The sequence below is a fragment of the Alligator mississippiensis genome, chromosome 5 (genome assembly GCF_030867095.1).
Source record: "Alligator mississippiensis isolate rAllMis1 chromosome 5, rAllMis1, whole genome shotgun sequence".
Taxonomy (NCBI): Eukaryota; Metazoa; Chordata; order Crocodylia; family Alligatoridae; genus Alligator; species Alligator mississippiensis.
The window spans coordinates 99,003,071-99,030,541 of NC_081828.1; the positions used below are offsets into that span (position 1 = coordinate 99,003,071).

The 27,471-nt window shown below is 43.7% G+C and overlaps 1 protein-coding gene across 3 annotated transcripts in view; it reads left to right on the forward strand.

Annotated features, from left to right (window-relative positions):
- The first annotated feature begins 10,714 nt into the window (after positions 1-10,714).
- OTULINL (OTU deubiquitinase with linear linkage specificity like) overlaps positions 10,715-27,471 on the forward strand; it is a 44,550-nt gene continuing 27,793 nt past the window's right edge. The window contains exon 1 of one of the 3 annotated variants that reach the window (XM_014593807.3): positions 10,715-10,904. In XM_014593807.3, the coding sequence (XP_014449293.1) occupies positions 10,805-10,904 (100 nt within the window). In that variant the 5' untranslated portion in view covers positions 10,715-10,804. Of the gene's footprint in view, positions 10,905-15,776; positions 15,853-21,675; positions 21,839-27,471 lie in introns of those variants that run through there. The other 2 variants (XM_019483915.2, XM_059728610.1) reach the window with 2 other exon arrangements.

A 27,471-nucleotide genomic window follows, 5' to 3' on the forward strand; every position in this document is an offset into this window, starting at 1 on the left:
AAAAGGTAGGAAATGCAAAACTCAAATGAATGCAGATTCTTTTTGCCCTTCTGCATCACGGGAATCTTAAATGAGATGATGGGTTGCCTGAGACCTGTGTGTGTGAAATTCATAACAAAAGATGTTCATGCAATGAACAAATTATGGCTCTCAGATGCCCAGGGAGCATAGTTAAGGTTGCATGTGCAGTCTGAACTTTGGTTTTTCACGTCTTTGGATTGCTTAACCATGCACACATCTTCGGTTCACTGTAGTTGGTCATTTAGGCTAGGGACAGACATTATACATAAACTGGTTTAAGTGATCAAAAGCTGGTTTAAACCTGTAACAGAACAGATGTTCAGTGCACATAAGCCAGTTTGAAAATGGCTGGAACTGGTTTGAGATAAACCAAGTTGAATGTAGTATCAAACTTAACTGATTTGGGTCAAACTGGTTTATGCAATGTCTGTCCCAGATCCTTTCCTGGTATAACTTAAACCAGACTCGCCCAGCATCCTGGCATGCTCTCTGGGCTGGGCTGGGCTCTCTGCTCCGTAGCAGGGCTGGCCCCTCCCCTCTGCTTCCTGGCTGGACCTTGGCAGAGACTGCAGATGTCTGCCTGGCTTCCCCCTGCTCCCCTGCCTCTCCTCTCCTCTCCTCCCCTCCCCTCCCCACTAAGCAGCAATCCCCCATCCCCTTTGCTTTACACAGATGCACAGCATTAGCTAGCAGACCACATGCTGACTATGGTCCATGCTGTGGCAGTTGGGACAAAGAATCAACAGGTAGCTGGTAATATCCCTCGGTTGTTTTCTTAATGGGGTAATAAACACTGAGTTAGGGGTGAAAAACACTGTTATCAATTCCCTGCTGGGCTTGTCAGAAGGGGAGGGAACTCCTCCCTTATCAGAGCATCTTGCTGGAGCCTGGCCATGCCTCCCTCAGCTCAGCACTATGGAAGAGAAGGGAGGGCTGCTCTAGTACCCCCCAGTTTCTAGCCTGAGACACTGCAGGCCATGTACCTGCATTTCTGGGATGTCTGTGAAGTTACAAACTGATTCAGCCTAGCCAGGTTAGACTAACCTGCAAAGATTGAATCAATTCAGACTCGGGCTTTTTGAATGTCTGTCCCTAGTCTTAGACTGAATATAGTGCCACTTTGAAGTAAGCAGATTTTCAGCTCTGGTATATTTACTCATCAGACTTTGTGAAAATGTCCTTTGTTAGTCATTGGAGATTAAATTTCTTTACAGATGGGCCTGGCTCAGTCTTTCTGAAAGCTGAAAACCACCTAATGGAAAAGCTATCTGTTTGGGGAAATCTATATTTCTTACCCTACTATCCCCAAGTAGGGTCAGTCAGCAAGGGTGCCTGTAGATCAGAGCCAGGCAATTATTTTGGGCGGATGGCCACTTACTGAGTTTTGGTAAGCCATCGAGGGCCTCATGACAGGCAGCCAGGGGCAGATTAATATTAATTTTCTAATTTTTTTAGGGGCCCTGCAGGCCAGATAGAATTTCCTGGCAGGCCACATCTGGCCTGCGGGCCACATTTTGCCCACCCCTGCTATAGATGTACAGGGAGGCTGCTCTTATGTGCTGTAATTATAATGCGTTGAAGCATGCTTGATTAATTGAGTCTGCTGGAGTGTTCTAATTAGCACATTCCAGCAGCCTCTGCATCTTGTGTATCAGGGTCCCCACACTTCAAAATGGTGATGGGGACACTTTAAAACTTGTTTGACAAGCTTTAGTTAAAGCACTCCGCCATCTTTTTGAAGTGTGGGGATGCTGATACATGAGATGCTATATGGGTACTTTAATTAGAGCTGCTTTTGTAGATGCTCTAATTAAAGAACCCACCCACACACACCCCCTCTGCAGCACATGTAAAAACACCCATAGTGAAGAAATTTTATTTGCAAGGATGGTGTCAGTGTGTTGTTCCAGGTTCAGTGAAGGAAGGATCAACTCTGACTATTTAACTGCTTCTATGGCCAAACTAGACAAATGCTGCACAGCAGAAAAAACAATTCAGCCGCATTATGTGCAACCCTGCAGTGCCGTTTTATCTGGCTTCCAAAAAGAAGATCCCATACATTCTGGTCTTTATGGAAGTAGTTAGTTCAGTGGTAGCTTTAGTTCAGTGGTGCTCAACCTTTTGACAATACAGGGCTGGTCCACAAGCTGAATTGAGCCCTGGGCACCCAACATGCCAGATTGGGTCTTAGGGCCTTGTACCACCCCCACCCAGTCCTCCATGCTGGGATTAGATCCATTGTTGCCCCCTGCTCAGCCTCACATGCCAGAATTGAGCCATGGAGCCCTGCATGCCAGGATTGGGCCCTGGTACTCCCTGCCTCACCCCACTGCCTGGCCCTATGCATGAAGTTCAGGCCACTGCACCACCCTGAGCACCTGATTTAAGACACAAGGCCATGTTATCTGGCCTGCAGGGTTCTCCACAGATCCAGAAATTTAGCAGCAGGGGAACAATGCATTATTATTTTAATTGCATTCCCCTGCTGCTGAATTTTTGGACCTTTGGGAAGCACCACAGGCTGTGTGACACGACACCAGGAACAATATCTGGCCTCTGGGGCAGGGGTTGAGTATTTCTGCTTTAGGTGATTTGCATGAAAGAGACAGAGAGTCCTCACAGATACAGAATCCTGGAAGGGGATTTCTGACTTCTAGTAGCAGTGGAGACCCTTAATGCAAATCTTCCTCAGCATTGCAGAGCTGCAAATCCATGTTTATTAGAAATAATAGCTATACATTCTGTTCCTCATTGGCTTCTTGTGGTGTCTCCAGAGTACCAGAGATTCCTTTCTCTCAAAAACAAGAGGTCAAACGGACAGCGTCTGATCTTTGTTTCTTCCGTTCTCTTCCCTCATAATTTCTACCACACAGTCAATACTAATATTTCCATTACCTTGAAATCTGCAGATAAAGAGACTGCAGTTTTTAAAAAATATATACAGATAACTGCATAACACAAGGCTACTTCACTATTTTTCAGTACTCATTTTCATTATTATTTTAATAACATTCACAATGTATTTCAAGTTGCCACTGAATTTCCAGGTTGCTGCATGGGAGTGCGACTGAGCCCCCATATCTTGATGTGGTCCAATTTGCTCAGAGTACTTGATGACTTGCAAGGAAGAGAAATACTGAAAGACTAGAAATTGGATTCCCTCTTCTCCTGGTCTTTGGAGAGAGTTTTTTTGATCTGGACTGAAAATCCCCAAAACATGGATCATAGACTAAAATAGCCAAAACAGACACTGAATTGCAACAGCAAGAGCCAAAGAAAGTTTGGAGTCTGAGTAGTTTTTGGATGTAAGTTTACAGCCTGGGTTGCCCACTTTCCCCCACTCTGCACGTGGAAGGTAAATCTGTTACTGTGAGAACTAGAAGTCCTTCAGAATCTACCTTGTAATCCAAATGGTAGGAACCTAAACAGGGTGACTTCCCACTAGGTTATAGGAAAAGAAATTCTGCTAGAAATTCTTTCACACTTAATCATAGACAGAATATTGGCAAGCAATTGTTGAGCACTTTTGAGCATGTTCAACTGTGCTATTTTATTCCTGCCTCCTATTACTACTGCTGTCTTCATAGTAGTCCTGTGTATCATTTTTCAGGATATCCAAGGGATGCTCAGCATTTTGCAGGAGGCCCTGCATCTCCAAGGCATCTTGGTGCCTCTCAATATTAATCCCGTAGGCTTCAGAGGCAGAAAGGGATAGTTATTCCCACTCTTTTATTTATGGTAAAGCAAGTTGCCCAAAGTCACATTGGTAGCATGTTGCTGAGCACAGAACATTTTGTGTGGTAGCAAGGTGCCTGAATTGCAAGCCCATCCTTCCTTCCTATATGTCCATGTGTACAGGCAGTTGATAAGTTAGCTCATCAAGAGGGACTTACTGAGATGAATAAGAATGAGCAAGGATTTTAACTTTGTCCATACAAAGCAGACAGCTAAGTCTGCTGGGAGGTGTAAAATATTAGCAATATAATTAAAATATTTACCTTGGCAACTTGTAATAGGAACTTCTAATTGCCCAGAAGGAGACATTCAGGGAGGAAAACATTTCAATAGCTTTCCTACTTAATGGTTCTTTAATAATTCAACTGCATTAAAACAAATATTAAAAGAGGCAAGTGCTTTTAAAAAAACCTCATGTATTTTGGCTGATTAATTTGGTTGCATGTTGCTTATTCTTGTACTGTCAGATATTAATTTCATATGGCTGTGTTCTTCAGTACTGAAGGCTTCCCAGTACCCACTAATCCTCAATGTCAAAATGGTCCATTCTTTTATACATATCATTTTTATATTTATTTGCATGATTTCCTTTCCTGAGAAACTGTGAAAGGTTTCTTGATTAACCAGTTTTTCTCACCTAATGAAAAAGAAGCTTCCTTTTACTTTCCCAAATACCATTAGTGTTGATAACAGCAGAAGTAATTCTCTGGAGTATTCCTTGCCGGGGTGAGAGAAAAGGGGTTAGGTCTTTGTACCTGAATAGGAAACAGAGAAGCAGAAAACATTTGAGAAAATGAGTTGACACTGATTGTGCTTGCTTTTCTCGGCTTCATTGTGTTCCAGTGAGGTTTTATGTTCCAAAAGTGCTTGGTATTTAACTACTACTGCTTTCACTTAAAATCTCACATTGCTATATTTCAAGATGACTGGCTGTATGGATTTTTAAAAAATGCTTTGATAACTGCAAGCTGCTAATGGGGGCTCCTTTTTGTATCCTAAGTACATTTCTCACCAATTTGTGAGATTTATTAAAATATGGTACCACAGTAGAACCATGACTGGTTGATTCTTGCTGTTTAGAAGGACCTAACAAGAATCTGCTAATGTGCAGATACACATTTACAATGAGTTATAAGTTCAGTCCTGCTTTTACTGAAGCCAGTATTAAAAATGCCCATAAGAGCAGAAGCAAACTGTATAAAACTGCTGCTTAATCCAGTACTGCTACCCCTTTCCCAAATTCACATGCCAGTTTCTATAAGACTAAGTTAATATTTAGCCACAAGCTAAATGGCAATTAATTAAATGTTCATTAATTAAACGTTTATTAGTTTATTACACTAATTTATTAGTGTTAACTGATGTTAACACTAGTATGGTAAGAGAACTGAAAAACAAGAAATGCTGCTTTATACTGTTCCTTCTGGCACCTTGCTTGAGTCTTCTTGGGGTAGCATAGAGTTTTGGGTCCTTGTGAGTCAATTTCCCAAAAAAGACTATGGACTTTGAGTATTTTCTAAGTATAAACTGTTTTAGTTGCATACAAGTATTTGTCCTACGATGGAAGCAGTGACTAACAGACTCTAAACAAAGCTCCCTTCCAGGAATCTCAGCTCACATGCCCAGAAATCTAAGCTCATGGTCCCAGCTACTGTGCACCAAGAACTACACTGCTGTTTGCAACCACCGCCTCACCACATCACTTTGGACAACCAAACCAGCAACAATGCCACATTTCTTCAAAGACATAACACTTGCTTGTCACCTAAGAAAGAGCTTGTAAACATCTGTGTGTGTGTGCGTGCAAGCGTACCATACATATGTATGTACAGTAATACCATTTGGTGACTTCTACTGTTGGCTACAAATGTCCAACTCGGGATCCTTAAAATTCTGGTTTATTAGGCGGATTGAAACACTGTAATGAAGTCAAATCATAAACCATGCACACACACAGTAGCGAGCTACAAATGTTTGGGGGGGTGGGGTGGAGAACCAGAGTAGGGTATACCTATCCTACAAGTGCTGGAATCTGCTGTTGATGACCAGTTGAGGCTTCTTCCAGTGTGGTGTTATCCTCCAGAAGGGGGTTGCCAGCTGGTCCTTCTGGCTGAACAGGTCAGGGCACCCCTGAGGGTCACTTTTCACTGCTTTTTATCTGTCCCTGGCAGACTTTGGTGACTCCCCAGTTTTCAGGCTTGCCCAATCCAGGGGTCGTTGACCCTCGTGGGACTTCCCCCTCGGTGGCTACTGGATGGCATCTGTCAGCCCCAGGGGTCATCCACATGTACATGCAAGTTTGGGAGTTCGTTGATGAATTTTGATTAATTTACCACTGTCATGAATAGGGCTCTGGGAGCGGTCGATCAGGAGATATTCAGCCCCAAAAGTTGGTCCCCAGCGTTGATTAACTCAGACTGGGGCTTCTAGGCTTTGAACAGTGAAGTTTAGAGAATTCCCGGTTGCTACATTGTCTCCTATTGATTTCTTCCGTTGGTTGACCTGCGGTTTCCATAGGTGTTAATGGCCACTTGTTACTGAAGCCTGCTACTGTGTTACGCATTCAATCACTGATTCACTTGCTTTTTCAGGGGTCTGCCTGATACAGGGAAGCAGGGGTTTGATTCTTGCCCTTGTTAACATTGTTACAGTGTATAACTTACTTCTAAAACTAAAACACGTTTAGTTAAAAGATGAAGAGTATAAAATATAAGCTACAAGAATAATGCCATGGCACACAAATAGATAAAAATACCAAAATACAAGGGGAGATACAAAATGCACACATACAAACTTTAAAACACAATTCCTTTTCTTATAGTGAAAAAAAGAGGAAGGAAGAAAAGGTAGAAGAGGAGAAACATATCCAAAGAGGGGAAAGCAAATGCAAGCAAGAGGAAAAGGGGCTTTCTGCTACACTACCACAACTTAATTATTACAATCAAAAAAAATATTGAGGATTTTCAGCTGTAAGATTTTGGTCAGTCCTTGAGGTAGAAAGGAGGAATCATCTGCAGACCTAGAAAATGATCTGTACTCCCCCAAAGCTTGAGACCTTTGGTCTGTTTCATCTCTAATGTATTTGTGTTAAAGTACTAAGCTGTTAGTCATGTTGCCATACTGCATCACACTTCGGATCCAAATCTGTTTCTCTGTGAGATCAAAGGCACCTTGCCTGCTCCAATGTCCTCCATCAAAAGACAAGCAGCAACAACATCAAACAATGCATGATCAAGTTCACACCCCAGCTTCAGCAGCTCACACAACCACAAGGCCACTGTTAAGGGTAGCAGCAGCAGCTTTCAGATAACAGCAGTCATAGGAGTGTGGGGGTGGACAGAGGGAATTTCCTTTTCAGTTTGTGAAAGAGATAAAAAAAAGGAGTTAGAAAGCAAAACAGGCAAATCTACCAACAGTGGCTGCTCAACAGAACAAACAGTTCTTAGTTTGTAGGTTGTAAATGCCCTAACAACCCAGGAACCTGCTTATATTTTATTTAGTTTCTTTTTTGTTTCATGTCCTGTTCTTAACTTCAAGCCAAGGTTATGAAAGCTGGGTATCCCCTGTCCTTCCCTCTCCTATTCTTTTCATAGATTCATAGACATTAGGGCTGGAAGGGACCTCGGAAGATCATGGAGTCCAGCCCCTTGCCCCAGGGGCAGGAAGTCAGCAGGGATCATAGGATCCCAGCAAGATAAACATCCAAATGTCTCTTGAAGGCATTCAAAGTAGGTGCTTGAACCACCTCCAGTGGCCGTCTATTCCAAAGCTTGAGGGCTCAGACCGTAAAGAAGTTCCTCCATATGTCCAGCCTGAAACGGTCCTGGAGGAGTTTGTGACCATTCGACCTTGTCATCCCTTGGGGCGCTCTGGTGAACAGACATTCCACCAGATCCTGGTGAACACCCCTGATAAAATTATAGGTGGCCACCAGATTGCTCCTGAGCTGCCGCTTTTCCAGGCTGAAGAGTCCCATGGCTCTCAGCCTCTCATCATAAGGTTTTCCTTTCCAGACCTCTGATCATGAGCATGGCTCTCCTCTGCACTCTCTCAAGCTTCTCCACTTCTCAAGCTTTCCCTTCCCTATTCTTTTTTTCACACTTGGCCAGTGTTGTTTTAGTGCTGCTATTGCATGGCATGAACTTCCTGCACCTCAGTGCCTATTATTCAGCCTTCTGGTAAACTGCATCTCCCCTGATTTTACCAGAAACTAAAAAAGATGTTACTGTGTTAACCTGGTCAGAGGTGCTCGGTTCTAGCAGAACAAACACTGCAGGCTGTTCTAAAGGCCATAAGGTTCTCTTTTCACCAGGTCCCCAGGCTATGGCCTCCAGGGTCTGACTAGGACTGCTGCTCATGCACAATTCCTAACCTCAAGTTCCATTGGTAAGCAAATGGAGTGGAAGTGAAGGAGTGAATCAAACCAAATAAGAAGAGCGAAGCCAGGTGCTAGTGGTTGAAGTGCCCTTATTGAAATAGACCTTCATGGCTGAAAAGATATGGGGAATTGTGCAGGGATGAAAGCAGAGGAGGGAAAAAGAAAAGAGGTGAAAACTGGAAGAGTGAAGAGGAGGGATAAGTGAAGAGAAAAGAAAATGAGGAGTAGGAGGGGAAGAACAACAGAATAATTGGTCAGGAAGAGAGAGCTATAAAAAGACGGCACTAGCCAGAAATGAAATGGGAAATAAATATGGTGAGAGAAATTCCAAAGAGATTCAAATCTGCATAAATGCAGATTAAGGAATAAGATGCAGGATGCAGCAAAGACAGTAAAAGTGAGCATAACACAGCAAACACAGTTTACCCACCTTACCCTGCAGTGTACTGCCCTGTAGGGCTGTGCAAAGCATTGGTTGCTGGTTTGATTTGGAGGAGATTCCGAATCTCCAAATCCAAATCGAATTGAGAGACCAATAAAAAGGTCCAAATAGATTCAAAGCCTCCAAATCAGTTTGGAGAAGATTTGGAGATTCAGGCAGTCCCTGCTTGCCGCTGCAGGGAGCTAGACCCGGGCTCCATGCCAGTAAGTAGGGAGCTTGGGGGGGAGGCTGGAGGAGAGGGGAGGGGACCATGGGGGGACCCCCACCAGGCCCCATCCCTTGTCTGCTCCTCCAGACCCCATGAGTACTCCCTGACTCCTGCCTGCTCTCCCAGCCCCGCAAATGGCTGCCCCATCTGGCTCCTGCATCCTGGCACTTTAAATTTTTTTTTTTTTTTAAGCAAAAAAGCTGTGCACTCACCAGCTGCTACAGTGGCTGTCAGGGCCCCTGGGGGCATGTGGCAGAGCCCCCCCCCATGCAATGTGGGGCAGTGGGGGGCAGCAGGGATTGCCCCCCTCCCCCGGCCTGGCAGGAGCTGGTGAGTGTGGGACTCATTTTTTTTTTTTGTAAGTGCTGAGACACTGGGGCTGGGGCTGGGGCTGGGGCTAGGGAAGCAGGTGGGGGATGGGGCCTGTCTGATTCAGGGATTCAGCCGATTCAGCAGCAGCTGAATCTCTGAATCAGATTCGACTGAATCGATTCAAGGCAGTGATTCGAATCACCAAACTGAATCACTTTTGGCCGAATCCAAAGAAATACTAGCCACTTCGTACAGGCCTACTGCCCTGCTTTCTCTGTCATTTTAAGGAGAAAGGAGATAGAACAAAGGGAAGAGGAAGGTTGATTGAAAATAAGGAGGTTGTTCACCCCTTGTTCCCTTTCAGCTACTAATACCTTCCCACGTACTTCAAAGACCACCCCCAGTAAACGTTCCAGTTCCCCCATAGAGAGTCTGATACAATGGCCCATTTGAAAAATGAAGGTAAGAGTGCAGATAAGCATTTAAAGCTAGCTGAACAATACTTATGATAAATTAAAGAAAAAAATCTTTAGTAAATGGGCACAATGAGACAGAAAGAAGCCTCAGCAGGGTTGCTGGTATACAGCCAAAACATCCAATTGGGTCTCAGGGAGACTAGAGCTTAACTTTTGCATTCTTGAGGTACAGACTTATAGGAAGGATTAACAGCCATAAGTGGTTTTACTTCTATGTGTGCTAAATTTCTTAATGTTACAAGCAACAATGCCACCAAAAAAAGGAGTGGGTAATTTTATGCACAAGTATGTTAACTTTACGCCATGTGAAAAGGGTAATTATACCTTGCATGAAAGGGACTGTGTAAATTGATAAATGGAAGAGTCAAGAAAAAGTTATAATTTGTTCCCATTTATAGCACTGTACAAACACACTCTACCGTAGGCCAAGTGTTATAAAATACAAAGCTTTAGGGTATCCTCAGGAGCAGAAGACTGGATTTGATGGAGTACTGGATCAAGCCTTTGTTAATGATACTAATAGGAAGACATGAGTCATAAAATAAGTCAGCTTAGTCTACTGCAGAACAACAAATATCATTTAACTAAACTGAGAGAAGGAACAATCAAGAACCTCCTTAAATGAGTTTGCTTGACCTTATTTTAATTTACCTGCTGTTAAGTAGGTTGTGTTTACATTTACCCCACTTTGTGGCCTACATTTCAACAGAGGGATAGTCTTGTATCCTGACTCTCTTTCCATTCAAAATCACAAGGTCCCTGCAGAAAAATCAGTAACTACAGTTACATAGATGAGTAGTACTGAATATTTGTGTTGTTTTCAGTTTTTAGATGAGTTAGCATTTGGAAAGGAGTAGCCAGACTGTTTGTCCTTTGGTAGACTACTACAAAGCCCCCCCATATGTCTGCCATGGTTGATGGACCACAGTTTGAAAATTGTTTGACTTTTGGAGATAAGGCGACAATGTGGAAGATGCACAGGGAGGTAACCAACTTGAACTTTATAAATAGCTGAGTTATGCTTGATTTTTTTTTCTTGTGGCTTATGTATGGAGAAGCATTTGCTGCCTATGAAACTTTGAAAAGCTTAACGGAAATGAAACAGGAAGTCTGATCCTTTCACAGTTCGTTGATCTGTAAAGACGAGCTGAGTCTGTGAAGATTAAGTCACTACAACTGACAAAACAGCTTGCTGGAAAGAAACCTGTTTGGGAGGATCCCCAAGAAAGGCGATGCAGAGAGGTCTGGACAAAGTGGCAAGCAAGAGCAGACAGCAGTTTGCTGAGTTTGAAAGAAATGGCAAGGCTAACCCATCATCAAAGAAAAGTGTGGGTGAGTTTGTTGCAGTCTTACTCAGGATCCCTGTAAACTATAAAAAATGTTGGGGATTGCGGTCTTATGAGCACTGTTTATGGATACAGTTTGATTCCTTTTCATTTCAAATGTAACAAAGATGAGCTAGAGGGAAAGTACTCAACTGTGAATGGTGGATTGGAGAAATTGGTGGATTGGAGCTATGACTTAACCCTGGCACGTTATTAGCTGGCTGGAAACAGGTTTGTCACTGTTCTTACTGATCTGTTACAGTAATGTCCATGTCTTTTCTTAAGTTGCACTTGATCTGCTGGCTTTGCATAATACCTGTAGAAGAGTGAAACCAGACAGACAGGAGTGGAAGAAATAACAATGGACAAAAATGGAGAGCATGAGTTCTTCTTTTCTTCAAAAAAGACAAAACACATCTATTGCCTAAAAGACAGTTAAATACTTTAATAATTGCCCAATGTATATTCCCATCTAAGAAACACCCACCTAAGAAACACCTGTTCCAATCTAACAAACACCTTAGTTGCCTCAGTGATGCTGTTTGGTCATTAATGGAAGGAGAGGTAGTTTAGGCAATTGTGACCTGAGGAAGTAGCACTCAGGAGAGCCTCCATAAGGAGTTCCACAGTAGAGGCAGGCAGGCTTATGGAAGACATTTCTTACAAGACAAAATATACATCCTTTTCAAGTATTAGTGTACAAAGCTGTCTAACCATCTTACAATCATACTGGCATTGCTATCACTCTTTGTATGCATCTGGACAAGGACTTGGAGCTCTGGAAACCTGAATACCATAGTGATGAATTCTGTTTATAGGTAGCGGTCCTTAAAACTTCAGTGTTCTATTAGTATTCAACTGGAATTATAGGAAACATTGTTAAATCTTAGCTATTGTTCTTAAGAATGCCTTTTGCAGAAGTTTCCTTCTGCCTTCCTATTAGTATTGCGTATCCTTTTGATGAATGCATAAATGCAGTGGTGGTGATGGGATTCTATTATATATTTGCATGCTAGTGCTTGGCCCCCTTGTGGTCTAATACATTTCTTTACTAGCTTCCTTGGATGGTTTTTCTTAACTTGTTCCAAGGGGTTAACTTTCAAGCATGTTTTCTTAATTCTTCTTGGCATTGCACAGCCACAGGACACTTCCAGCTCCCACCCAAATTGAAGTAGAACTGACTTTTCACTTGGAAATTATTTTTCTCTTTTTGTACCAGATGACCCTGATTTAGACCTAGATTACGTTCTTTGATTAGCCATGACATGTTAACTTTTTCTTGGTTAACAGTGAAGCCTGATTTTATAACAGTTGGGCCTTGGCATCTAAACCAGTAATAGGGTGGCATGCCTTTTAAGGTAGGTCAGACTCAGCCTTGACTGTACCTACATACCTCCCAGACCAAGGAGCTTTCCTATAATAAGGAACAGGAAGTTGGCTGAAAAATATACTGTCAGAGACCTGCATGGAAATGAATGAAACTCTCCTGTAGTAAAGCCAGATTAGTGGCAGGAGGTGCTAGAAGTCTTCTCCTAAAAGCTGTAAGGCTTATGCAAATCCATGGATGTGAGAGGCAGAAGTATTACTGAGCTTGGAGTCAAGATGAAGACCCAGCATTGAGGTTAATTGGATACATGCTTCTTTTACTTGGCCTTTGTATTATGGGACAGGTGGAATTTTTTCCCTCCTTCTCTCAAAGACTTAGTCATTACATGGAAGCTAATTTTGGACATGTCTCTACACTATGAAATCTTCAAAATAAACTAGGAGAGCTTCCATGCAGTTGGGAAGAGGTACAGAGTTCTGATCTGGCTGGAAAGCACCAGAACTGGCCTATCCAAAAAGAATAGATGCCAGTGTCTGAACCTGGAAGAGGGAGAAATGAGGTATAAGGCAACAAGTACCACTGTTATCCTCCAATGACTACAGTAGGACAGGACTTATGGTCTTGTTGGCTACAAATGTCCAACTCGGGATCCTTAAAATTCTAGTTTATTAGGCAGATTGAAACACTGTAATCATAAACCTTGGGGCTGGTCCTCACACACACACACATGCACACACATACACACACACACAGTAGCAGGCTACAGAGTCAGGTATACCTATCCTACAAGTGCTGGAGTTTGTTGTTGAGGCTTCTTTCAGCGTGGTGTTATCTTCCAGAAGGGGGTCGCCGGCTGGTCTTTCTGGCTGGACAGGTCTGGTCGAGTTGGAGATCAAGAGGGCACCACTGAGGGTCACTTTTCACTGCCTTTTATCTGTCCTTGGCAGACTTTGGTGACTCCCCAGTTTTCAGGTTTGCCCAATCCAGGGGTCGTTGACCCTCGTGGGACTCCCCCCCCCCCCCCAGTGGCTACTGGACAGCATCTGTCAGTCCCAGGGGTCGTCCGTATGTACGTGCAGGTTTGGGAGTCTGTTGATGAATTTAGAATAGGGCTCTGGGAGTGGTTGATCTGGAGATATTCAGCCCAAAAATTGGTCTCTGGCATTGATTAACTCAGGCCAGGGCTTCTAGCCCTTGATCAGTGATGTTTAGAGATTTCCCGGTTGTTACATTGTCTTCTTTTGAGTTCTTCCCTTGGTTGATCTGCAGCTTCCAGGTGATAATTACTGTCTGCTACTATATTACACATTCAATCAGGTTACACATTCAATCACTGATTCACTCGCTCTTTCAGGGGCCAGCCTGATACAGGGAAGGGCAATTTGATTCCTGCCCTTGTTAACATTGTTACAATGTATAACTTACTTATGAAACTAAACACATTTAGTTGAAAGTTGAAAGGTGAGGAGTATAAAATATAAGCTACAAATGCCATGGCACACAAATAGATAAAAATACCAAACTGCAAGGGGAGATACAAAATGCACACATACAAATTTTAAAACACAATTCCTTATCTTAAAGTGAAAGAGAGAGGAAGGAAGCAAAGGTAGAAAAAGAGAAACATATCCAAAGAGGGGAGAGCAAATGCAGGCAAGAGGAAAAGGGGGCTTTCTGCTACAGTCTTATGGTTCCAGCTCCAGAACAAATTCCAATGACTTGAGCCTTATTAGTGGGATGCTTGGGAAACTGCTTTTGTAGCACTAAGTTCTATTTTCTCACAGGTCTTTGTAAAGAGAAAAACACAATCATCACAAATTAAATCTCCAAATTCAACACCATTGGTAACGAATTTCAATAAAAGCAAGATTTGGGCCTGCCATCTACAAATCATGGTATTATTAGGCTACTGCCAAATAGCATCAGTAAAAAGGCATGTGCCAGCGCTGCTGCACAGTAACTATATTTACTGCACATTTATTTAGTACTTGATTATACAAGTACTAAATTAAATGTGCAGTAACCACTGCACATTAATGAATGTGTAGACACACCCACTGTGTCCAAATTGGTATGCTAAGGCTTTTTTTAGATAGCAATTTTACTCTTGATATTTCTGTTGAAAGAGCTCTGACAGGTTGCAAAGTTAGTTAATTCTTTACCATTTACATCTTCTCTGGATTCAAGGCAGCTCTTGTGTAATACTCATTTATCGAATTCCCCTGTTTTTAATATAATGTTTCAATTTTTCCTTTAGTTTCTTAGTTTTGAAGACAAAAGTGGGGGTGCAGGGAAAGAGGGTAGGTAGAGTGATTTTTCCATTAGCCATAGTCTTCTAATAGTGTAATGAACTGAAGTGCAGAATTTTCAAACAAAAATCCTTGTAATACTTCACAGTATTTTAAAAACAAACACTAATAAATTGGCATCCATACATAGGCTGGAACAAACTATTTCTTCCCCGTTCCCTTTTAAGGAGGAATCATTTAACAGCCCATTGGACAGTGTAGACAAGACCTTGAAATTAACTTTTATCACCTTTTAAGCCTTTAGCAGAGAGAAAAACCTTTGCCAATGCCTCTCCTTAGAAGTAACTTAAAAATGAGCTCTTCTGTCTGCACATGCTGTACCTACAACCATGTCAAGTGACACCTAAGCCTGCTGTGACTGAAAGCAACTAGACAGGAAAAACTATTTTGGTTTGACAGTATACAGCATCTTGTCACTTTGTCGCTTGCAGTGAATGGGATGGAAACCCTGGTTAAAATGATAAGAAAAAATATTAGCATAAAATGAAAAATTAGCAGGAGGATTCTGGGGCAGATTGCAATGCTGGATTTTGGATTCATTTCCCCCCACGCCTAGCTAGATTTCAAGTTGTCAGATTCAGTCTCCCTGGTGAGCCTAAGGGAAACAGTTGAAGAAAACCAGGAATGCACCACCCAAATAGAAGAGAAAAAATTATTTCTAGTAATAAAAAGGAAGTCTGATGATTTTGCTGGGGAGAAGGGGTATCCAGTCCCCTAAAGTTGAAACAAACTTATAGTACTTTGTACCACCTTGGCGACTGGACCCGCATATTAGACTAGGATGCTGTCCCTGCTTGGGGGGCGGGGCAATGGGAAACGTTGCCGGAGGACCCACGTCTGAGGCGTGACTTTTTCTTTTTGGTTCTGCTTTAAATGAGTCACAGTTTGACCCAATCCCTTTGGGGCCTGAAACCCCTGAGAGGGCGACTGCCTTCCTGCCCCAAACCTAGCAAGAGCTGAAAGAAGCCGTGATCCTGGGGTGTCTCGCGAGTGGGGCCCCGCGGGTCTCCCTGAGCCTGCCAGGGCCGGCCGCCTGCCTGCCACATGGGCAAGCTGCTGGTGCCCGCAAGCGTGGTACCTGCCCCCTGCCTCACAGCACTGCCTGCGAGCTTCTTAGGGATCAAAGTCCCCCGCCCCTGATGCCCGCAGGAGGGTTGTAGGCCCCTGGGGCATCGCTCTAGCGGGGCGGGGGGAGCGGCCCGGCTGTCCCTGGGGGAGGGGGCCGGCTGTAGCTCCTCCCGCAGGAACCCGCCCTGCCCTGCCCTGCCCTGCCTGCGTGGGCGCTGGGGCGGCAGCGGCAGCGGCTGGGCTCCCCGCAGGTGAGAGGCTTTCCCCTCCGCTCCCCGCAGCCGTGCTCCCAGCTCCAGGTCCTCCCGGCTCCGGGGCTTGAGGTGCTGCCCGGCTGCTTGCTTATTAGAAGCAGATTCCTCCACTCCTCCAGTCCCAGGCGTGCTCCCCACGAAGAAGGGCTGGGACGCAAAGGCAAGGGGCAGTGGCTGCCTGAAGCCCGGAAGTCAGGAGGGATTTGTCTCTCCCCAGCCTGAAGGCTGCTCTAAACCCTTAAGGGCCCCTTCTGCATCCGAGACTCATAGAAAAGGAGGGTTGGTAGGGTTGCCAACCCTCCAGGAATTAGATAAAAATCTCCAGGAGACTGCTGAGAGTCACCTGGGGGCAGATCAATGAAAGGGCATTCATTCAAATCAATACTAAATGTTGAATCCGATTTCTACAGGAGTCCAGCAGGGTTTTTTAATGTAGTAGTCATATACATTTGCCTTCCTGACATCATGACTCATTCATGTCATCACAATGAAACCTCCTGGAATAGATTCAAACAGAGCTGGCAACCCTAGTAAGGAGGGACCTCAGGAGGTCACATCTACTCCAGCCCCCCTGCTCAAAGCAGGACCCTCCCCAGGGAAATCATCCCAGCCAAGGCTTTGTCAAGCTAGGTTTTAAAAACCTCCAAGGATAGAAATCACGCCACTTCTCTGGGTAACCTGTCCCAGTGGTTTACTACCCTCCTCATGAGGGAGTTTTTTTCCTTGTATCTAACCTAAACTTTCCTTACTGCAACTTGAGATTGTTGCTCCCTCATTTTGTTGTCTGCTACCATTCAAACTGGCTGGAAACTGGCTCTGGAGTCATTACCCCTCTTCAAGCACTGCTTCTCTAGCTTGATACTGGGGGGGTCCTTTTGATGGGTGATCATTGCTTTGCATTTGTGGCCAGTCACAGTTTATGGCATGGTTTACTAGCATGTTGCTTGACATATGTAATGTGTGGCAGGGGCCTTAGCATCAGCCCTAGGAGGAGAGGGCTTTTTTTTTCCCTTTGTTTAGCAAGGAACAGAAGTTGCAGGTGCACCCGATAACAGGTCACTGCATATAGGCCTTGACTCGTATTCAAATTACAGCTGGATGGAAACCAGCTACAGAGTTGTTATATGTTGTCAAGCACTGACTTTGTAGCTGGTTGGCTCCTTTTATAGCAGGAGAGTAATTTTCTGGTGTTATGATTACTCTGCACCTGTGGTCCGTTAATTTATTGTGCGATTAACTAGTTAACGTATGTAACATGTAGCAGGGGCCTAAGTTGGCAGAGCCAGAGGGTAGTTCCCACTTTGGGTTGAAACAACCTAAGATAAAGGGCTTTCTTTATAGTATCCCTTTCACTGAGGTTTGAGAAAAGGGACAAAAAATAGCTCGGGCATTGGTATAGTGCAGGGGTGGGCAAAATAAGCCCGCGGGCCGGATTCGGCCTGTGAGGCCATTCTATCTGGCCCGCGGGGCCCCTAAAAAATTTAGAAAATTAATATTATCTGCCCTTGGTTCCTCTCAACAGCAGGCCCCCCCCCAGCCAGAAGCCCCAGCTGGGGCTTCTGGCCTGGGACCACGTGGCTGCCCCATGCCAGAACCACAAGTAAGGGGGAAGGCGGGGGGGGGGGGGTGGGAAGGGCATGGGAGGACCCTGGGGAAAAGCTGAGTGGTAGGGGGGGAAAGTGGCCCCTTGCCCACCCAGTGCCTGCCTGGGGCTGCTTGTGCCTGCTCCGGACAGCCCTGCGTGGGCTGCGAGCGGCTGCAGCAGGGAATGCTGGCCACAGGGCGGGGGAGAGGCTGCTTTTCCCCGGGCTCCTTCTCTATTCCTTCCCGCCCCCGCCCCTTGACAGGTGCCTCACCCCCTGGTCACCATCTTGGGACCAATGTCTTTGGTCCCAAGACGTTGGGACACTGGTCCCATGTCCCAGGGCCAGCACCAGCACCGGTGGGGCCCAAAGCGGGGCACAGGCTGGCAGGGGTCTGTGGAGCCGGGCTGGGCTGCACCAGCAGGGAGAGGAGGTAGCTGGCCTGGATCCATAGAGCCCCTGCCAGCTGGGACCCCACGCTCCTTCCACCCTGCTCTGGGCTCTGCCGGCACTGGCCCTGGGACACCAGTGTGGGCCCTGTGCTCCTGCTGGCTCCCTGCCCACTCACTCCCTGTGCCCCGCAACCCCCCGGTACAGGCGAGGGGCAGCACACAGCCCCGACCCCCTGCTCGCCGGCAGGGAAGAAGGTGGTGCTGAGCACGGGGAAAAACGGCCCCTCACCCGCCCCATGGCTGGCGCTCCCTGCTGCAGTCACTCTCAGCCCACGCAGGACTGTCCTGAGCTGACGCAGGCTGCAAGCGGCTACAGTGCGGGATGCCGGTCACGTGGCAAGTAAGGGGGACATTGGTCCCAAGATGGTGACCAGGGGGTGGGGCACCTGTCAAGGGGCGGGGGCGGGAAGGAATAGAGAAGGAGCCCGGGGAAAAGCAGCCTCTCCCCCGCCCTGTGGCCGGCACTCCCTGCTGCAGCTGCTCGCAGCCCACGCAGGGCTGTCCGGAGCAGGCACAGGCAGCCCCAGGCAGGCACTGGGTGGGCAAGGGGCCACTTTAATCTAACCTAAACTTTCCTTACTGCAACTTGAGATTGTTGCTCCCTTATTTTGTTGTCTGCTACCATTCAAGCTGGCTGGAAACTGGCTCTAGAGTCATTACCCCTCTTCAAGCACTGCTTCTCTAGCTTGATACTGGGGGGGGGGGGGGGGGTCCTTTTAATGGGTGATCATTGCTTTGCATTTGTGGCCTGTCACAGTTTATGGCATGGTTTACTAGCATGTTGCTTGACGTATGTCCAGCAATGTATGACCAGGGGGCGGGGCACCTGTCAAGGGGTGGGGCTACCCATGTGGCCCTTGATGGCTTGCCAAAACTGGGTAAGTGGCCCTCCACCTGAAATAATTGCCCGCCCCTGGTATAGTGACTCCTACTCCCAACAGGTTAGCTGGCAAGGGGAGCTTCTGATATGCCATTGTAAGTTTAAGGAATCTGAAGCACTCTTGGCAATAGGTGTAACTGCTCTCAGAAAGTTTTAGAGAAGAGACTAGGATGCTTAGTTTCTTACCATGCCTTTTCACCTTGGCACAATTTAACAGGAAAAGAGTATTGATTTGAGTTAGGTTAGAGAGATGGGAAATTTCTTATTAATAGAAAAAGGGAAAGTATGTGGAGAGGAGGGAGTATTTTGAAATTATTTACTCCAGAAAAGGATTTTCTTTTATGTGTGATTTCTTTATTAGAGAATCAAATGTTAGATATGAAGCTCTCAAATAGTTGTTCGTTTTAGGACTGTAGTGGACACATGATGGGGAATAAACATTCTCACAAGTGATAATTTTATCTTTTTCTTTTCTTTATTGTATGCATCTAAAAGTTAGCAGTGCCCAAGTCCTTCCTACTCCCTTTCAAAATGCAAAAGTGAGGGGAGACAGGAGCAAAAGCAAGAGTGTGCATGAATTCTAAAGCCATAACAGGATTTTAATGTGCAGCTGTTCCCCTTGTCCTTCTTACTGGTTACAGCTACTGATGAAGTGAGCTCAAGTTCGCGGAAGCTTCTGCTATACATCTCTGATTTAGTTTCTCTATAAGGTGCAAATCTTTCCTGCCTTCTGCAGCTACAATAATCAGTGAAACTAACTCTTGGCCCTTGAAGTTTTGCGGCCATTCTGACTGACCCTCTTAGTTTTAGAAAATGTGTCACCAATTAACGTTACAGGTTGAGGGTAGTTTTCTGGTTTAATTGCTCTATGTTCATCTTTCTCACAACACTGTCCCACTCACTGACTGAACTATGAAAACTGTTCTTCTCTCTAAAATATACTTCTAGTTTCTGAAAGGGGTAGAGGAGCAATTTGCAAGCTATTCATTGCAAATACTCAGCTAGTTATTGTGTTAATTTCTTAATCACCTTTCATGATCATGTTTTATACTTCAAACCTGTTCATTTGTGTCTTCCTAAGTCCAACATGAGATGAATGGCCTATTAAAACAGGTTAGCCTGTTCTTGGGCTCTAAAACTGCTTTATGAATCTCTGCGAAAGGGAAAAATTTCTTATGCTGGTATCTTTTACTGGACCAGCTGTGTAACAGAGTTAGACAAGCTTTTGAATACAACACATTGTTCATCAGGTCGTTTTGGAGAGAATGTCCTACAGTGTGTGTTTGTGTGTGTGTATGTGGGGAGAGGGATTGAATGACGTCAGTCACTGACATGGTGCTATCAGTTAGCACAGGGGTAGGCAGCCCCTGGCATGGGTGCCAGAGCGTAGCACACAAAGACTTTTTGCTTGGCACATGTGCCTTGGGGCAGATGGTGGAGAAGGGACTGAGGCTGCGCTGCCACAACAATGATCGGGCCTCTCCACCATCCACCCCAGCACACCAACATCTTACAAGTCAAGTTTGCAGGTATTTTTGTCATTCTGCCCAAAAATATTGCTGACTCCTGAGCAGGGCCATCCCTAGGAGAAGTGAATCAGGGTGACCGTCCCAGGCCCCATGGACAGTGTTGTAAAGGCACCACCAGCTCTGCCATGGCTGCCGCATGCTGCTGGCTCCATGCTCCGGCCACTTTCCACCCCCGGTCCCACATGGGCTGATATACACTGGGCCCTGCACACTCTTAGGGGTGGCTCTGCTCCTAAGCTAGTGAACTGGCGGGAAATAGCATGTAAAACCAGAAACATGTATTTGTGCCTATGAATCGACAATTGTGATCAAATAAGGTCTCTGCTAACCTTCCATAAAGACTGTGTTGATAGTTATTTTTAATACGTTGTTGTTCACAAACATATTTCTTGATTTTTAATTTTCCTCCCTGTCTGGTTGTCATTCCATAGTTTACAAAGCACTGACAGAAGGCACAGAAGTGAAGTATATATTGTTTGTCCACACAAAAGTGTCACACTGCTCCACCTCCACCAGTGCAGTTAAAATAGTACAAGCCTTACCTGTAGCTGCAGTTATAATGGCACTTTATCTCCTGCTTTAACTGTGAACCTAGATAACATTACCTGTAAAGCAATTATAATGCTTTTATGATTGAATTATGGAGCCAATATGAATTTTGAGCTACAGTAAATCATTAAAGCCCTTACATTAATCTGAGGTAGTGTGTGTAACACCTTCACTAACGGCCTCTAAACAATATGCATCTCTTTTGGCTTTGCATGGTTAGAGGTAGAGTGGACTGATGGTGTTTTCCTACAGCTCAAGGGTGGATAAAATCATTTTAAGTGCATGCATAGTATAATGGAAACCTTTGCCCACAAGTTCTGATGCTTGGCAAATGTAGGTCTTCATGTGAGTTGTTACTACAGCATTTGATGTAGTACGTGATAGCAGAGTGCTTCCTACAAAGATATAGTAACAGTTAATTATTAAGTGTTACTATAACATTTCATTATGATGAATCTACATATACATTTTTTCCCATGGATTTGGTCAAGGTTTTAAAACTACTGGAAGATGGTTGTAAATATTTGTTAAAACCCTATTTCTGTCTTTATGCATCATGGACTTGGGTAAGTCTGTTCATGGTACTGTTTACTTTTGTGCGTAACTAGATTGTTATACTCTCAAGACTTTACTTACAGGGAGATGCATTATGCTCTGTACATGATGCTAGTTTAAGTGATACATAAGTCAAGCAATGCAAAATGAAATTGAGAGCAGGTCAGGGGAAACAGTTATAGACAAGAGAAGAGATCTGCTGGAGCTGCCCCTGCAGAAACAAGCCACAGTGCTACTGGGGCTACAGCACTACTGGTTGTGTTCAGGTGATTGTCTGCAGCTGTGGGAAGGTGTTCCCCCATCAAGGCCGCAGGCGAGGTGGTGTCTGCAGGTCATATGTTTGACCCCATGCCCTAAAGGTTAGGGCATAAAGGTGAAAATTGTAGGAAAGTGATTTTCAGATTTCCAACTCTGCCACTCCTTGGGAGATCTTGGGTCAGCTATTTAATCCTTCTGTTTCTGTTTTCCCCATCTGTAATACAGCAGTGATAAGTTTCAACACTTTGAAAAGCAATTTATAGTTTTTCACGAAAGGCACTATGGAAGTGCACGGTATAATATATTGTAACCTCAAACTTTTACTTTCACATGTGGCACATGTTCAAGGCTCTGAAAGTAATTGCAGGTTTTATGGTTTGTTCTTGCTTCTATGTTCATTTTAAAGTTGTGATTGATGTGCAGCGGTCAGCTGCTGCTGTGAAAACATGGTCAAGTGAATTTGTTTCCTTCTTTGCATGCAGTGTTTGTACAGTTCCAGGGGCAGCTTCATAACCAATAGCCTATTGACTGAGCTCTATCTCTTCATCTCTGTTGCAAACACAGACTGTTGTGGTTTTTTTTTTTCTATTCTCCACTAAGCATGGTTACAAATGATGCTTTGAAGTCCAGCATTTGCAGTTAAGTAATTTGCTGCTTTATTTAATGTACTTTAAGTTTTGGTTTCGTTTCTTGTCACTTTCTGTAAAATTGTAATTCCTTTAACTGTGGCATGCTCATTGAAGTTTGGGTTTTTAAAAATAGTTGGCTCCAGATACTGACGATGCTTTTAAATGTAGTTTATTTCTAAAAACATGTCTGTTATGGCTGTGCTGCTGGTATTCCAAGATTATTAGCTCTCAAAAATTGCTTATAACATTTTTAAATTTACACATTTAAAAAAAAATCCTCACCAACTAAGCTTTCAGAACCAGTTTGCCATCCAAAAGTCAGTTTTAATTAGAATCTTCTTTTAGAGAGAGCTATGAAATTCATCCCTTTATCTTGGCCTTTCTGCCTAAGTAAGAGTTGGTTTCTTAGCTGATATGTAAATCTGCAGAAGCAGGAAGGGGTTACTATCTTTTAGTTCGGTATACAGAGGTTTATTATGTTTTCTGTTCAAGGTCTCCAAATATGTCCTAGCAATAGAAAAATATTAGAACTAAAATTCTAGCAATAGAAAAAAAAAACAAAAAGGGAAGAGGGGTTATTGGTAGAGCAATAGTTACCTTAAATTATAAATTTAACTACATCCAAATCTAATATAAATATGAATTCCCTCAGCCAGGAAAGGTAGTAAACAGTGTTTTGAACAGGCACAAGCAAATGACTTTAACCACAGCTTAAAAGGGCATGGTTGACTTAAATGATGTTTGTGTAGAATATCTGTACTTTGCACAAGGGAAAATATTTCAAAATAAGTGTGTCTATACAGCGAGTTATATCAGAGTAACTATAGTGGACTCATTTATATTGGCATACTTATTCTGGTATGTATTGCCATGTATCTACAAATTTATTCTGTGCAGGGTCTTGTCCCTTCTCAGACATTCCCTGCTCTTGGTAAGAGGGATCTCATGGATACCATGTGTAACACTGCTGTGTAACTGCATCTTTTCACTCATGAAATAGAAAAAAAGTAGGAAAGCAGTGCCACAAAAGTAGGTATTTATTTCTGATTATATTTTCTCAAAACACCACACAGTACTTTATTATGGGCAAAATGTGCTAAATGAGAAACACCTGCAGGTTTTGGTTTCCCTTTGTAGCATAGGACATGAGATTATAAGATCCTTCTCCAAGGATTTTTTGAGCATATATTAACTCTTTCCCTGTTGTTGCAATGGTAAAGCGTTGGCAGTGTGCCTGTCTCCCCAGTTTTTACCCGCGTTCTTGGTGTTTCAGCTATTATTCCTTGTAGTTATGCACGAGGGTTTCACATGGTGGCTTTGGGGATTTCTCCAGGTACCTGTAAATGCAGGGGCCCAGAAGGCTCCTTTCAGGCATATGTCCCTTTGAAGTGGCTTTCTTAAAGAGCTGTATCCTAAAGGCACGTGTGGAGGTGGTACCATGAACAGACTGCTGTAAAGTTAGTCTTTCAAGCAACAGTTACTTTCCTATACCAGCATGGACCAACATGTCACCCACCTATATCAGAAGATGGAGGTGAGACCAACTCAAATTACTCTAATGTTAGGAGGCAGAAGGGGGATGGCTCTCTTTAGAACCATTTTGCATAAGCAGTGGCTGGCAGGTCTCTTTCTGTTCCTAAAAGGCTGGTGGTTGTGGACAGTTGGCTACAAAGCACCCTTGGTGGGAGTGTGTCAAGGCTGTGGAAAGATTAAAAGATTAAAACCTGCAGGCACTGTAGTTCTGTTGACAAAACCTCTGTGAGGACGCAGCTTGTGTGTGCAGGCATGTTCCTGGCATTCAAGCAAGCTGCGTAGCTCTGGCAGTAAAACAGTTCCTTCTGCTGGAATAGTTGCATCCAAAGCAGGGAGTCCAGGCACCTTAGCCCTGGAGCTCAAGCAGCAGTTCCAGCAATTTAGAAATGGCCTCAATTCAATTTTGTTTTTTTTTTCCCTTTGGTTATTTTAGTCCTGAGGTTCCTGGCTTACTTGTGGGATGTATTGGATGAGCAAAGGTTGCAAATTTATTCCATCTGTCCTGAAATAGTGGTTTTGTGTGGCACCAGTCTTGTTTTGTTGTCCCCTTTCAGCTGTAGTATTTCAGCTGCAAAGCACTGGAGGCACACAGCCAGGAAACTGCTGAGTATTGATGAACATGCGTAGAGGTTAATGACTTGCCTGATGAAGTACAAGCCTTGCTGCTGCTGCTGTTGTGTTCTAAGAGATCAGATGTGCTCAGACAGAGGTTTAGTTTCCCAAACAGCTCATGTTCAGACCTTTTATGTTCTAGTTGCTCAGTGACTGATATCTTTTTTAACTTTGTATATTTGGGTTACAGGTGCACTCTTGTGTCACTGCTCATCTTGGTGCTCTGATACACAAATAAGTAGTAGTGGTTAGGTTTGGGTAGCCTGGTCACAGAGCGGGGCTCACCTGCGAACATAGAGATATTGCCTGCTCCATTGATATTGAATAGTGATTCTTTATATAAAATCTGGGCAGGCAACTCCCTGTGATAGATTTCTGTTAGTTGTCCAAGACTGAAACCTCAGAGAGCCTCTTGTTTCATCAGTTATAGTACTTACAGAGGCCTGAATTAACCCATTCTGTGCTTGAAACTCTTGCTATTTCAATATTGCAGAGATTAAGGAGAGAAACAACTCCATCTCTGGCAAGAATCCTTAGTGGTAGCAACTGCTGATATAATAGAGAATACCTCTGACACTATAGACTTAGTATCTATAAAGTGGCTAGCAGTTTGAGAGATGTTCATGAAGATTAGTCTCATCAGTCCACAGTAATGTTGTGCTTTGCTTGGGAAGAGAATGTAAACTGCTTTCTGGTGCTACTAGTGAATAGGATACAATATTAAAGCAGGTTAGAGAGAGAAGCTTCTTTTTAAGCAAATACAATTTTAATTTTTCATGGTGAAAACATAAATGCAATATTCTTTTTTCCTGCCAGTTTGGATTTAGAACAATCAAAAATGTGCCATTTAGTGAGCTAAATCTCCACAAAGGCTGAATAAAAACAACCTTGAGCAGCATTAGTAACTCGGATACCTATTTAATAGGCAAATCTTCTTTGGAACAGTTTCCTTGAGTTTACATAAATACCATTTGTTTGCATGTGGTTGGAGTGGAACATCTGCAAATGAGGAAGGAGGCATAATACTTCAATGAATAAAAATAACAATATTTAAAAGTGGCAATAACCAGGAGTTTCAGGAAGGTTTTCTTCGTTTCAACTGTAACATGTATATTGGCTGCCACCAGCTACTTTGGGAAAGGAGTGCTTGATTTATCTTTCCTGTGGTGAGTAATGGTGTTCACCTGTTATTTTGACTTGCCCAGTGTTTGAAGCTTTCCTTTATGAGGTGTTCCCTTGTTTAATGAGAGTAGGTCTGAGCTTTTTAAAGCTGTGGTGGAGCATGCCTCATCTCTGAAGGAAACTGGATTATGAATGGACTTGTGAACTGAAGCTTACATTTGTTATTGTAGGAATCCTTAGAAGAAACTATTGCTCTATCTGCATAATTAGTTGATTAAATGGTGCTGTTCTTAAGGTTTAGAACAGTGGTCCTCACCCTTCTTAGACTTGAGGCACCCTTCAAAAATACCAGCTCTTAGCTTTCACTCGTTTATGATTAAAGAAAAATAATAGAAGTTCTTCTGTTGCAAAGAGCTCAGAGAGACCACAAGAAGTTTATTTTTGACACTAGAGGTTCACACTAGATATTCAGGTTTATTTTTGACACTAGAGATTGACACTAGACTCTGTTAGGAAAAAAATGTTTGTTTTTATCTTATGACTCGCATGTAGGTGTTTGCACACCTAACACTGGTAATAGCGTGTGGCACCCTGCTTGAGGACCACTAGCTTAGGGTTTTCTGTCCATTACATTGAAGTATGTTCTTGTTTAACCTGCAGACATTAAAAATATGCGACCTCAGTTACAATTTAGTTGGGGAAGAAATTTAAAAATATTACTCTCTAAACAAACAGTGGTCTTGAGCAAGGGTTGGCAACCTATAACCCACAGGCAGGATCTGGCTCATGGAACTGGGGTCTTGGCAATGTTCAGCAATGTGGGGGCTTTGTCTGTACCAGGCTGTGGCTGAGAGACCGGGACGCTGTCCATGCCAGGCTGCAGCTGGCAACGAAGAGAAGCAGTGGTATTAGGGGTGGAGCAATACCTGCGTCCTAACACCAGTTCATCTTGGATCTGAGTTTCAGACATTCAGTCCCCTTGTCAGAAAACATTGCCCACTTCTGGTCTTGAGGATGCATCTTGTAGTAGCAGATGGACAGGCATGTTAACCCCTATCACTTTGCATGATTTTGGAGGATGGGAATGCAAAAGCCATTCTATCATCCCACATTCCTGGTGGGTTTTTTTGTTGTTTATTTTTTCAAAAGGCACTTGGGCCCTGTTGGAAAGATATTTCAGAATCATGTTCAAGGGAACTGAGAGAGGTTTTCCTGAAACTAATGGCTCAAATGCTAAAGCAACTGTTCACTTGATTAATAGGACCTTTACCGTGTGATGTTCTGATACCAATCTGAGTTTCAAGCTGTGTGCTCGCTTAGTACAAAAGCAAGTACCAGGACCATTAAACTGAATCCCAGGGGTTAGTGTACAGTGTGAAAGTGCTGATGATTGCCATTCTTCCCTATACCACTGATGTCATCTTTTGATACAATGAAAGAGATTTTTTTTTTTTTTATTCTCTTACGCAAGGGGACAAGGTTGTTGTAGTGTAGGTCTACAAACCAAAGATTGTACATAGCAGTCACTGCAGCAAGTTGATTTTTTTTTTTTTCCCTGTGCATTAAGGAAAAGTTGTTTTACTTTGTTTGGTGTGGAGTAGCTATTTAATTGGATAACCCTACTGACATATTTTGGTTTTGCAGCTGGTCACAATAACATTATTTATAGTTTCCCTCTTTTTACTATGGACTAGTGATGCAAGAAATCCTGGTGAAGTTGAGGGAGTGTTTTTGCTGCCCCGTAAAACTTTTCATTATTTTTGGCCCATATGCAAATGATGTAATCTGTCATATTTGCAACAGGAAACGAGCAAAACAGATATTACATAATGTTTCTAATTATCCTCTATTCTTCCTTCTTCCAGTTTAAATCTGGTTTAGCTGCCTTACAGACAACAGATGCAATGGTGTCTT